We start from the raw sequence: 13,866 nt of genomic DNA, 5'->3' as shown, positions 1-13,866 counted from the left end.
GGTTTGCCACTGACCTCAATGGGAATGGTTTCAAACAACTTAGAGGACTTAAATTAAGGACTGAGAAAAGGGAGAGCCTTGTGCTTTGCTGCTTCCCCTTCACACAGTCCCACCTCGTAAGAACAAGGAGCCAAACGATTAACAGTAGTCATTTGCAAAACCAGCAAGACACGGTCGTATTTTTTGCAGCATTACTTGTCTGAGGTGTCTCTGTATCCAGTAACCCACATCAGGAGATCAGAGAGCCAGCCTACACAGATGAAATGCTTTCTATACTGATAATGCGAATGATTCTAGTAAAAAGTTAAGAACGATCACGTCAGATTTCAGCTACTTTCAGACTGCATCCCTTGTTCTCCTGCACGTAGTACTGCTCACTATGTGAAACACAGGAGTAGCCCATCCTTTCCTGAAGCGTAAGCCTCTTGCCCCATTTGGAAGTAGGGCCCTTGATGTAACTAATTTCCTAATCTGGAAAACAAGACCCTAGTAGCCAGGCTGAAGGCAACTATCAACCATACCCAGCTGTCAGGCTGGCAAGTGTCCTTTGGCACAGGGAGGCTCCAAACTGTGTTCGATATAGACAGAGGAAGAACAATGCAACCTATTTTACAGCTGAGATCATGACATATTCTTAGGGGCAGTTATTCAGTGCAGCCTATCTGAAACAAGAATTTTGCTTCACTGATATTTCTGTCCAGTGCAGAAAAAGAACTGTGTACCAGGTACAAGCAAAATTATTCAAAACTATCTAAACAGCAACTAAAGAATCCCAAATACCAAAGTCCTCAGCATCTGGATTTCTCTGTTTTCCATGTGTCTTCAGAATGTAAAAACTTCAGGGCACAGACTGTTTTTATTTGTACGTACTATAAAACTTTGAGCAGCGTGCTGATGCCAAACAACAAATAACTGACTAAAGAAAGCACCAAATGCACAGAGAAGGAGAAAAGAAAATGAAAAAGCATATGCAAAACTGACAGGCTATCTTTATATATGCTTACTAAGGAATTTTACAGGCAGCTGATCCCCAGGGACCAAGCAACCTCATCTAGTCACTGACTTTGGGTAAGCTGTGGCAAAAAAGATGGGAGTAGATCTGCAGTCACTTAAACACGGCAAGATAGTCGTGCCACGCTAGGGCAGGTACAAATCTGGAGTCCTGTACCTTGTTGTGGGTAAAACAGTTTTAGCAGCTGGTTCCATAAAAGCTCTTTGTGGTCATAAATATGGAACTAATAATTATTTAGAAATTAAATGAAATACAGTAAATCCAACAAAGAAACTAAAGGAATAAATCTAACCAACCCCATAGAATAAGACATGAAAGGTCAAAAGGCTAGGGGTTAACAAGCTAATCCGAGAGCAACATCCTTCCACCAGACAGTGGTCACACCCTGGAAATTAACTCCAGGAAGCTTGGAGGGGGGAAATCTGGATCAGTAAAGCAATTCTAAGTATGGGACACACAGAGAGCTGTACAGATCTATAGGGGAGCACAAGAAATTTACAGGTTGTGTAGTCCCGTTTGGGAATTCTACATTGAATGCACCTGGCTCCTGCAAAAGTGAAAATTGTATTAAGAGTTCTTCTACTGGTATCAAAAGGACAAGACATTATGTGAACTCACTGCAACAAAAGGACTCCAGAAGAGGAGAAAAAGAAAAGAAAATCAGAGGTCAGCTGCAGGAATCAAATGTCAAAATAGAATCTAGGGCTGTGAGTCAACGATCCAGTAACAGAAGCCAAGCTCTCCACTGATGAAGGGGGTACTGTCTAGGCTTTTAGTGTACATTGTTTAATACCATTTTCTTTTATTAACCTATGCTTTATAAACTGGGAAGCACTCATGTCAGGTTACAGCACAGACCTCTAAATAACCACATGGGAAAGCCTGCAAAATCTCCCCTAACGACCATCCTCCCAATCCTCCCTCTTTTCTAACCTCCAGCTCTGCTGAATTAGCTGGACTCTGCATAGCCAGTGAGAGACTAGGGGCGAGCTCGGCCGACAGCTCTCAGTACAGCCTCTCTGCAACTACTAGGACAAGCAGAATTCAGAGCAGCGTGCAGCGATCCATCGATAGCGTAGCTGAGATGTCCCTAAACAGGAAATGCAAGCTTATTCTCCGGATCAGCAGTGAAAAACAGGAGTTTGTATCAAATAAAATACTGAAACGGCTTGAGTTAGAATCTGCCTTGGCACAGATAAACAAATGCTCAAACACTTCATTCTTTATTAGTTAATGCTGCAGCCAGTAAACAAAGAACAGGTCTTTGAACCAGCTGCTTTTCAATACCATGTTCAGCTGCTACTATTGTGAATGATTCTCTTCTAAAAGGGACAAGCACTCATAGACCTAAAGTGAACAAATTAACAAAGAAAAACAAATTTGAAAGCACGCAGAAAGGTTGCACGTATATGGGAAAGGAAATACAACATACCAGCATATCATCACGCAGCTCCCTGGTAAAATGAGCCTAGTTAGAGAGCTCCAAGCAAAGTACTTAAAATAGATCAATACTCTGGTTAGCTACTTAGAAGAGAGAATGAAAAACACACCAGTACAGTTTGATTCAGGATGAGTTAGTAGCTGGACAACTCCTGGCACGCTAACTGCTTAAGCCCTCAGTACGCTTTCCATAGGCTCCAGGCATCCTTCCCAAACACATTTATCACAAGAGGGGAACTGAGCATGAAGCTCAAGTCATACCAGCAAACTATAGCAAAGCTAGAAGACACGGGCTCAAATCCATCCACAGAGATAACCAAAGCCAAAAAAGCAACAGTTTAAAAGCTACCTGAAAACTTTGGAATGCAATAAAATTTTAAAGGGTACCAATTAAACGTGAACTTTATACATTTAAGGACAAACATGAAAAATACGCTGTTATTTTTTCTACCATCTTAAATTACACATACACAGCTACATCCTTTCCTTAGGGCATTTTCCCCATACACAAAAAATGTCAGAACACCTTACCTGATGTGAAACCTTCAGCTCTGAGACATGCCTGTCACACAGCTACACACCAGCACCACAGAATTCCCTGTATTAGCTCAGAAGCACACGGCTCTGCTGCTGAAACGCAGCAATACAACCTCATTTTGAACCACAGCATTGTACACAGAACCCTCTAATGCTGCAGCCTGTACCACTAGAGCTTAAGTAACACTCTTACTCATTCAGAGAGCGCCAAGTTATTACCAAAAAACACTGTTGCCCATCTAAGCCCACCCATCCACTTCACTGACAGGTACAACGAGCCAGGCACTTACCATAGCAGCATGTCAGGGCCATTTGATACGAGAGTATCAGGCTGGGAAGGCGTGATCGGTGCTATTACAAGAATAGCGAACGTAAGGGAAAGCACATCCAGAATACAGCTGCGGATCTCATCCTCGCAATCATAACCACCCCATCCTTCCCATACTGCTAAATGTCATGGAGATCTTGGCCAAGTAGGAAGGAAAAGCCAGCAGAAAGTACTGGTATGAGAACCTCAGGACATGGGAAAGTGAAAGTTATACCTTGAGGAAGAAAACTGAATCCTTTGCCCTTGTGCCGAGGAGGCTGAGAGAATGACAGCTTCCTCTCGCTGTGTCTGGATTCCCATCAACCCCGCTACTGAATTCTGCAAGGAGCCTTATTTGGTAGTGGCTGGTAGACGTAGGGCCAAATCCTGATCCTTTTACTCCAACTGGTATTCCAATGGGATTACACTGTTGAGAGCAGAAAGCAGCTTTTGGCCTTCAGCCATTTAATTAATACTTAACGTATCTTACAATTTATTTTTATCTCATCGGTAACAATTGTTGTTATCAGATTTTCCATATTTATGTATTAAACAACCTATGCTTTTAAGTTTTCTTTTCCTCATCCATTTAATATAGTTTTTAAAGGATACTCCACAGTTTTTAATTTGTTTTTCCATTTTCCCTGTTTTAATGTCCTGCAAATACCTTTGACCATGCCAAGACATCTTGATCAGCACCAGCAACAACAAGGAAGATTAGCACAGCCCTGGGAACACCGTTTGGTTAACTTTCATCTAAACAGAACAGAAGGGGCTGGTGTGAGTTCCCAGAATACTGATTTTTAATAAAATCTCAGCGATAGATCTACACATTCTAAAAGAGTGCTCTGACCTGCCTTGGCAGAGAGCAGTTTGAAAAGCAGGCAACACCCCTATTTTATCAGCCACACTTCTGTCTTTCAAGCACCAGCAAAGGCAGCTGTCCCACAGGTCAAGACATTACCCCGGAGCTTGCAACGCCTGCCTCAGTTCCCAGCTCCCCTAGGGATGCCCTGTGTGATTTTGTACATTTGATACAAGAAGTATGTATCTCAATTCCCCGTATGGGAAACGGAGGTGGTATCACCTCTCCCAGCTAGAATATTACATGGTTAAATTTATTAAAACTTGCAAGACTCAAATATAATGTGCTTGATGCAAACATTATGTAATCAAGACAGCGTCTCCTTTTTCAAAAAAAGCAAACCACAACATCAGAATAGGTATCAGATGTAAAACTTTCCAACTTAGCAATGAGACTGTGAGGAAATAAAAAGATTTCCTCTAAACCCAAATGGAGTAATCACGCATTAATCAATTACCTAACTCAGCAGTGGTAATCTTTTAGCCAGGCAAGCCACCTTTCTCCTCTCTGGACGAAAGGAGGGCAGCAGGCTTTGGACCTCCTCCTCTGTGTAACTGCTTTCCTGTCCACATGTAGCCCAGAGACTGCAAACATTAAGGGCCATACCCTGTGGAAGCACTGGACTGCTGCTGCAGAGGTGCAGCACTACCGAACTGGGCATGCACAATAAGCTCATTGCTTTCCAGAGTGCTTTTATATAAAGCATGCGAGAAGGGACAACGAAAGATGGCAGCTGATATGGATCACTGCTGCTGCCTCAGCTATTTATCTGCCTGAAGCTGAACTGTCCCTGGATAACTGTCCCGCAGGGCTGCAGAATCAAACAGAAGCATCTTCTTTCTTTAAGAGACACTTACATAAATTCTTAGTGAAACAAGAAGCAATGACCACTTAGTGGGGAAAAAGCAAGGAACAAATGGTTTAAGTGGAGAGTTAATAAAAATTCCTTTAAATAATGGTTTGTGCATTTGAAACCTTGAAAAAACATATTGCAAGAGGAAGGTGCTTTTCACTTGGACAGTATTTTGCCCTGATATTTCCGATGCTGCTGTGACACTATCTAATCTAAATCTCAAGCTTTCAAGGAAATAGGGAATACAAAAACCTCCCTTCACCTCACTTCTGCTTTCTCTTAGGTATGCAGGTATATCTGCTATTTTAGAAAGAATCACATTGGATTTGTAATTAAAGAAGGTAAAGTTATGCAGTGTCTTACATGGTATACTGGATTTTCTAATCAGACAATCTGGAGATAGACATTTTACAGTTTTCATTTATAGTCTAGTACTCCTCCAAAGTAAAATAGCACTGATTTTTTTGAAACAACAGGTTTTGGGTAGGGGGAAATACTCTATTTGACTTAGTTTTATTTAAAAAAAGAAAAAAAAACTTTTAATACCCATTTTATTTTGTCTCTAATTTTATTTGAGAGAACAATTACTAGCCTAGCAATGTACTTTTTAGCAATGTGGTCTAAGTAAATCCATGTTCTCAAAACATGCAAAAGTTTAACGTTAGCTCTTTAGTTCCTGGAACCTGAACTATAGTTAGAAGGAATGAGAAAAGCTACAAGTGTGTGTGGTTTTGTGCTTTGTTTTGTTTGGTTTTTTTTTTTTAAAAAAGGAAGTAACAGCTGTTGCTTTCACATAGCATCCAAAACTCTCCAGCAGCGAGGCAAACTTACAGTACACCAGTGGTAACACAGCACTGGGAGGCTTCCCAAATTTTGTCGGAACAGATGAGCCTGAAGAGCATGCAAAACATAACACAGATTGAGTTAAGGGACAGAAACATTCTTACAGCCACCTACCGTGGCCTAAAATCCTACCTTTTTCCTCAGTGCTCAGAGAAGGAACTAGTCTGTTTGTCATGTTAATCCAAGAAAATTCATGGCCTTAAACCTGTGCTCAAGATGTTCGGTTTTGGATTCAATCACAAGAACTGCTCCTTTGCAACAATTACCTCTCTTTTAAGTGAAGAGTTCCTAGTTTCTACCTGGACTAAAGCACAAGCCACTACAATTTATGACATGTGAAGCTCCTAAAACATCCTCTTTTAGACACCCTGTTAGAAGACAGCATAACAAAATCAGACAGACATTTTACTATGTTTTGGTGGAAGATGCCACAGACAGAATGTGAATTAAGCCATAAATTCCTGAAAATTCCCTCATTTGTTGCGTATTTCTTTTACTTTGTCTCTTTACTGAAGTGCATTGCTTCTTATCATAATACTTCTTTCAGTACTTGTATCAAATGAATGAACTGCTCGGTTTCCTCCCTCTAATCTCAGAAAACCTTAAAACATTTGCCCTCCAGAAATAAAAATAACACTTCTTTACCTATAAAAAGGACATTTTATCTATTAGGCAATACAAGAAGAAACAAAATGAGCTTTCTTCAGTTGCTCACGCTGCCTACCATATGTCTGAGAACTCAGTTTAGTCTGCTCTGGAAACTTGCACAAAAACGAGGAGAAACATTTTGCTTCCTCCTGTTTTTTCTTGCCTGTTTTTTCCTTTGCTTCCTCCTGTTTTTCTTATGCTTCAGGGTGGCTCCCAGACCTCAAAGCTGCTAATCAGAAAGAGAATCACAACCTCCCATACTACGAAAGTTATCTGTACCACAGACTGCTACACAGCACAGAAATCGGAAACTTGCTAGTTCAGATACTCACCAAAGTCTGCCCACCGCAGCATAAAGCTTGGTACCAGTTAATTTATCCTGCTTTTCATGGTATAAGTTAACCTGACATCTCTCTGCTACTGGAGCTAGACAGCTTCCAATATCCCAGAAAGTTTGCTCACTCCGTTTGCAACTCTGTTGAAATATATACTGCAAACTTGTCTTAAAAAGTTCAAGGCAATAATAAATGGTTATAAAAACTAAAATGTTACAGAGAAAATGCTCATAAACGTAAACAGAAGTTAGACTGAATTAGTCCAAACAAGAAGTCCTCCTGATGCCACCCAAGGACGTTGCTGAAATCCTGTCTAGTAAACAGAGATCTCAACATACCAAAGCTGGCACGCTGGAAATCACACCGAACTGATGAATGAAACGAGAAGATGGCCTGTTCATCCACTCTCCAGCTTTCTGAGGTTTGTAACGTGACACTTGCAATGAAAGGTCAAGTGCAAAGGAAGAAGCGCGCTTTACTGTCAGAGCCCATAAAAGGTGCAGTGCTCCTCTGCTTCACGCCCTCATCTCGTAGGACCACTTTTGATATTACTATGTCTTCATCCATGCCAGGTGACAGCTGAGATGATACCACTTCAGCTGATTCCAGCTGAGTCCTCAACACTGCTTAGAAGGTGGGAGCAAGGCTCCTGCTGTTGCCTCTCCTCACACACATCATCCTTCTCTTATTTTGTTTCATCTCTTTCCTAATTCTCATCCATTCAAGAACACTTCATTTTAGTTGACCCACAGTTTCTCTAGCTGCACCAATGCCAGCCTGAGACCAGGAGAGGGGCTAAAAGCAGTGTACTGTGAAGCTCAATGCTGGTACAAGTCTGACAGGTCTCAAAACGGCTGATCGAGCACTCTATGCAGCCTCTACTTCTTTGCCAGCTGAGACAACAGCAGTTACACTACCAGTTATACCTGATCATACCAGGTTTTCTTCTTTCCCCAGAATAATAATCATTAAGAGACTGCTAAACATACTTCTCCTATACCTTCTTCTCTTCCTCAAAATTTTCTTCTAGCTAAAAACAAATAAGTACGTTAAAACATAGTACTGCACTTTCCAAACACTTAGCTTTCTGCTCCTCCTTCCCCTGCCCCGTATCTTCACAAGGGACAGATTTTTCAGCTAAACAGATGTTAGCTATAATTGGCCTTCAGACACTGCAGGTCAAAATCACAGTACCTATACATTCAAACAATCCTATCTGCCCCACAGTATAACGACACCAACGTATTTCAGTCAAATGCAGTTGGGCAGCCTGTGGGCTCAGAAACAAGTTCACTGAAGTTTTATGGTCTTGTAAGCAAGCAGCTTTATTTTACAGCATTTCTTGGGAAAATAGATAACAGGACCAGAGGAAGGAAAACATATCTTCAAAGTGTTTGTGACCGTGACAAGTAAATTCTGAGGAACCCCATGGCTACAGCACACTTTGCACTCAATCGGTGATAACAGTAAGCTTCCATGGTGATTTAACTGTACTTACAGGCATTTATATCCTCAGGGCACAGTAAAAGTCTGCCTACATCTCTTACTGTCACTCTGACGGACCTGTCCAACAGCTTCTACACCTTACGGTAGTCTGCACTCTGTCATTCAACAGACAAATTCAGAATTAGGTCTGCCTTTACAGAGGAAGTAAGCTCCTCAGTGTCTCATCAGAACTATGATTACTCACAAAGTTGTCTTTGCTCCTTGCCCTCAGGGCAAGGAAAAAGTACACACGCAGCAGCATGCAGAAAAGATGATAACAAAACAGAGACATCAACAAGCAAGAGAACAAATCAATCCTTGATATCATAATACCTGGGCTTACTTGGAAAATTTGACACTGTGTAGTTGAAGGTCTTCTGCAGATTAACACACAGGAGGCTTAATAGCTGTAGACAATATCTGTTTATAATCCTTGTTCTTAACATGTTTATGTTTGCATAATACAAGTGGCTGGTTTAGGCTTTTTCCAGCCATGCTGACGCAGGAAGTGATGTAAAACAGGGCAAATGATTAAGTAGGGACATGGGGACATGTTCTGCTATATTCAAACAAAAGTAAAATCTAATGCACCCTTCACCTTAGCATCTCTAACATCCTGCTGTAAGCAAGAGTTCCCACTCTAGCACTGAGAAAGTCATTGTCCTTGCTCTTATCACAGACACCACCGCGTAGATATTAAAATCAGACTATGGCATCCTTCCTCCTTTCCCACACAGGACCTCTGCCACAAGGGGTATTAAGAAATCACAAGGTTCATCCAATCTCCAGCAAGACAAATTTCTGCTATTCAGCACCCTGTGTGCAGGGAAAAAATCTCAAAAGGCTTATTTTTTTTCACAGCAGATTAACAGACTAGATCAGGTCACCTGGTGCTACAGCACAGCCGAGATCTACTTGATATACTGAACATCAACCCAGTTAGAGGGCTTCACCATTTCCTGTTGTGGCCGAAAGAACCATCTCACTCACACAGCCCAGACCCTCAGTTCCTTAACTCAAGAAGTGAGTGACAGTGTCAGCAGCACTTCGCAGATGGAGGAAGCAGCCCCGCCATGCATAATGAAGTGAGTGCACGGTCCTCACGTATGACCGTACTCTGTCACGGGGGTTTTCGGAACTGAGACCAATGTAGCAAAACGATGATGAGCAGCAGAATGACGATATGTGTTTGAAAGCAGGGCAAACTAGCCAGCAGAAAAAAGATCCCTATGAATAACGCTTCAGACACTGCATCACGCAGAGACGTTTACTCTCCTTCGCTATGAATACAAGATACGCAACACTGAGCTAGCAGCATCAGCACTGAGCAAGCCTTCTGCATCCACACAGCAACTGTGCTTGCCCATGCTTCAGAGACAACAGGAAGGTGATGGCAGAATAACAACTAACCTGGTATCTCTACGCAGAAACATATCACACAACAATCCAAGAGTTATACAGGACTTTAATGGCCACAAAGAAAAATCATGCAGCTATAGTAAAAATAGTATAGAAGACGGCAACTCCCTATGGGTGGTTCCTAGCCTAAGGCTGAAGGAAATCTTCACATCTTCTCTTACAATAACAATACAGAGGAACTACAGTTGTAGTTGCAGAATACTGTTACTGCCCCTAAAAACAGCATTATTGTTCCAGAACAAGCCACAGAGGAGTAAAATCTGACTGGGCCAAGGGAATCAGGGTGGAAAGGATTGTTACCTGACCACGGAGGCGAAGCGGGGCAGAAAAAACGGGGAACAAAGACTAACCAGCCATAAGATCACTGTTTGACCAGACAGGAGGCTAAACATCGCTATATGGCTACAGAAAGGAAAAATCGCACAGTACAAGATGGGGATAATTGGGATGCAACCATAAAAATGATGGGAAGATGCTGAGGGAGGCACACACTGACTGTAGGGGCTAACAGCAGGGGCTGCACCTTTGAGCACAGAGCTCTGAACATGAGACAATGACTTGTGCCACGTCCAACAGGGCCACAGGAGGGGTGCTAGGAAATTGATAATGGGGGAGGGCACAATGTGACAGGTAGATATAGCTGGGCTGTGCAGGGGCCCTAAGGGAAGGCATAGGGAGCGGAGGACGGAGCCCCTGGCAACTCTGACATGGGGAAAAAAGGGGAGATGCAGCTTCAGGGGGTGGGGAGGGACAGAATGTCCTTAGGGGTCAAGTATCAGACAATGAGGGGCAGTACTGGGGGGCAGGAGCTCAAATCTGACTTCCAGGACCCCAAGAAAATATTACAAAGGGAGAGAGTATGGAAGGAAACGGGTAAGACAAGGTTCTGCTGAGCCTGGGCACACTGATCACCATTAGAATAGAGAAGCTCCCTAGCAGGTCTGAATCTGGGCACTGGGAAGAAGGTGGCCTAAGCTGGGCTACTGGGCAGGGTGAATTGGGGAGGTTCCTACATGGCTTCAGAGAGGCAGTTTGGGGATGGTACTTGCTGGGTGGTTGTGGGCAATTCCAGGAGTCCCTAGGGGCAATTAGGGGGTCGTTGGCAGACCCTGAAGGGCATTCTGGGGGCAGCTGTTGACAGGGACCTGGGAAACAGTTTGTTATGGGGATCCCTGAAGAGCATTTAGGGGTTTACAAGTCCATGAAAAGCTGTTGGGAGGCGTGTTGTTAGCAGGTCTCTGAGAGGCACATCCCTGAGGGGCGGGTTGGGGGGACCCGGATCTCCAGCAAGTCCCTGAGGGACGGTTGGGGAGGGGGGGGCGCAGAAATGGCCGAATCCCTGAGGGGCGGTTTGAGGGAGTTGCCGGCAAGCCCGTGAGGGGCGAGTCGGGGGGATGGCCGGCAAGTCCTAGAGGGACGGTTTGGCGGGGGGGGATCGCCGGCAAGTCCCTGAGGGGCGGTTTGGGGGGGGTCGCCGGCAGGTCCCTGAGGGGCGGTGTGTGTCTGAGGTGGTCGCCGGCAGGTCCCTGAGGGGTGCGGGGCGTCGCCAGCAAGTCCCTGAGGAGCAGGGCGTGGGGGGGGTGGGAATCGCCGGCAGCTCCCTGAGGGGTGAACTTGAGGGGGTCCCTGGCAGGCCGCCGAGGGAGGTTTGGGGGGGGGGTCTTTGGCAACTCCCAGAGGGGCGGGCGGGGGTCACCGGCAGGCTCTCCCCGCTGCAGCGGCGCAGGCCATGCCGGGCGGGAGGGGGAGGCGGCGGCGGCGCTGAGGGAGACGCGGAGGCAGAGCCGGCCGCAGCGCGGCCGGAGCCCGAGGCCCTGCCCGCGGCCCCCGCCCGCCGCACGCACCTTCTGGCGGATTTGCCCGGACGTAGAGACTTTGCGGATGAGTTTCTGCGGGGAGCCCGGCTCCTGCTCCGGCTCGCTGTCCGATGATTCTTCCGCCGCGGCGCTGGCGGCGGCGACCGCCCCGGCCTGGGGCTGCGCGGCGCCCGCCGCCGCCATGCTGCACGGTGCGGGGCGGCGCGGCGCGGCCGGCGCCCCTCCCGCCGCGCGCCGCGCTCTGCAGCCGCCCGCCCCGCCGCTGCGGCGCCCCCTGGCGGCGGCTGCGCCGCGCGCCCGATGGCGCAGGTCGGAGGGGAACCGCTGAGGCGAGGCGGGGCGGGCCAGGCCGCCTTCCCCGGCCCGGCCCGGCCCACGGGCTCCCCCCCCCGCCCCGCGTTGCGAACCGACACGAGCCCTCCCACCCGAGCATCGTTTCACACTGGCCACTGCCAGGTCCAAGCACCCTCGTGGCTGTTTGGCACCAGAGAAAAGGTTTTCAGCTCAGACCTCTCTGAAAGCTTGAATCTCGGCCCCAGTTCTTGTGGTTGTTTCCAGCACTCCAGTTGTTGCACTGGATTTAATAAAATACTGTGCATAAATCCTCCTCCCCCGAGGTAAGACCTGCTGTACCAGCCTCCTGCACAAAAAGGTACTTTGCACCTGCTCCATCTTACACATCCTTTCAGTCACATAGGGGCTCGCTGCTCTCTCAGCACCAAAGCAGGCTCCTACTGCCAAACACCACTCTTGCCTGACTCAGCCTTTCCCCACACCATTCCTCATGGGCTCCGTCAGCCTGAGGTAACTCAGCCCCGAAGCACTTGTTTCTCTAATCCCCCGTTAGCTGCAGCTACAGGACAGTACGGAGTGTTTCAGCTAGGATTTCATGAATATGTACGAGGGGAAAGCATTTGTCACCAAACCAGTCCCATCAGCAGACAGCTAAAGCACAGAGACCACATATTTCATAAAAGCTGCATTCAAAAGCGGCAGTTTCAGAGATGCTATCACTACCAGAGCGCATCCCTCTCCTGGAGCTGGCAGGCTTTCTGTAAATGGAGTCCCACCACATCAAAGGCACAGGGTCAGGAAATGGGATTGCTCTCCCCCAGCTGTAAATAGGAGTAGCAGGCTACAGGTCTGACTCGGGTGGAAGACCAATGTAACATCAGAACCAGAAGAAAGGAAAGATAAAAGGCAAACAGTTTCAGCTAGAGACCTCTTTTCTGCTGACAGAGGTCAGCATCTGCTGACTGAAGGGCAGAAGAATAAAAGTCCATCCTGGCCTGCAGGACAGGGAACTGCAGGAACCAGCAGAAAGCCCTCGCTCTCTGAGCAAGTGTCCAGCATGGGCTAAACAAACGGTCAACAGCTGAAAGTGCTTTCCTAAGCCCAGGCAAAAGAACAGATTTAATAACCATTTCAACTCCTCCCCACTGCACAGCAGAGTGCACTGTGATTTTGTTACACAGTTAGCTTACAGAAGTCATCACCGCAGATGAATTTGAGAGGAAAGTCAGGCAGTGACAGAGGCGCCTCACAAGGCTGACATATAAGAAGAAACAGAAGGAAAAAAAGAAAAAAAAAGGAATCAGGCAGGCCTCTAAGTTTGCTAGTCCCATACTTACAGGTCCAGTAGCCAGGAACACTGAAGGAAACACGTCTGTGGAGGAAGCCGCACTTTGAAGCAAGACTGGAAGATTGTCACACACTGTCCTCCCTCCTCCTCTTAGCATCTTTAAAGGATTTCCTGAATACTAGCTCTCCGAGACCAGCATATTCACTACGAGCAATTTGCTCAACCTTACTGTATCAGTGCATTCTTCTCGAGCCATCAAAAAATTAGTAATACCAGGACAATCACTAGAAAAGCCTTCCCAGAAATCCAGGGGCAAATGCCTAACACTCCCCCAAACCCAAAGGTGAAATCATACAGAAATTATACTGACCATGAACACCTGAAAATGGCCACAGGGTTTCTTTAGCAGCAAAGCACGCAATGCTTAGAAAGAGCAGAGCAAACATACTGCCTCTTGCAATTTCAGCTAAGGTGAGACAGCTGTGACTAATGGAGCCAAACACACTGACAGGTGGTATTAGGTGAGAGCACTGATGGAACTGTGAAGTCAGCTGTGGTCTTAATTCACTGCTTTCGGCATCTTAATCAAGACCAGTTTACACAAGCAAAACAGGAGAAGGCTTATACTTTTAACCTGACCTATTTGTAAGTGTTAGAGGCCATGTATAAAGCTGTTTGGTTAAAGCCTTTGGACCATCTGTAAAAGTAGGGCTTGTCATCACG

General features: G+C 45.8%; 1 protein-coding gene across 2 annotated transcripts in view; it reads right to left on the bottom strand.

The window, feature by feature from the left end:
- DGKD (diacylglycerol kinase delta) overlaps positions 1–13,354 on the bottom strand; it is a 60,069-nt gene extending 46,715 nt beyond the window's left edge. For both annotated transcript variants that reach the window (XM_050902250.1, XM_050902251.1), the window contains exon 1: positions 13,193–13,354. In XM_050902250.1, coding sequence (XP_050758207.1) covers positions 13,193–13,300 — 108 coding nt within the window. In that variant the 5' untranslated portion in view covers positions 13,301–13,354. The remainder of the gene's footprint in view (positions 1–13,192) is intronic.
- Positions 13,355–13,866: the final 512 nt, after the last annotated feature.

Source organism: Gymnogyps californianus, chromosome 10 (assembly GCF_018139145.2).
Source record: "Gymnogyps californianus isolate 813 chromosome 10, ASM1813914v2, whole genome shotgun sequence".
In the NCBI taxonomy this organism is placed as follows: Eukaryota; Metazoa; Chordata; class Aves; order Accipitriformes; family Cathartidae; genus Gymnogyps; species Gymnogyps californianus.
The sequence above is the reverse complement of the archived record's forward strand: the minus strand, read 5'-3'. Positions and strand labels throughout refer to the sequence as shown.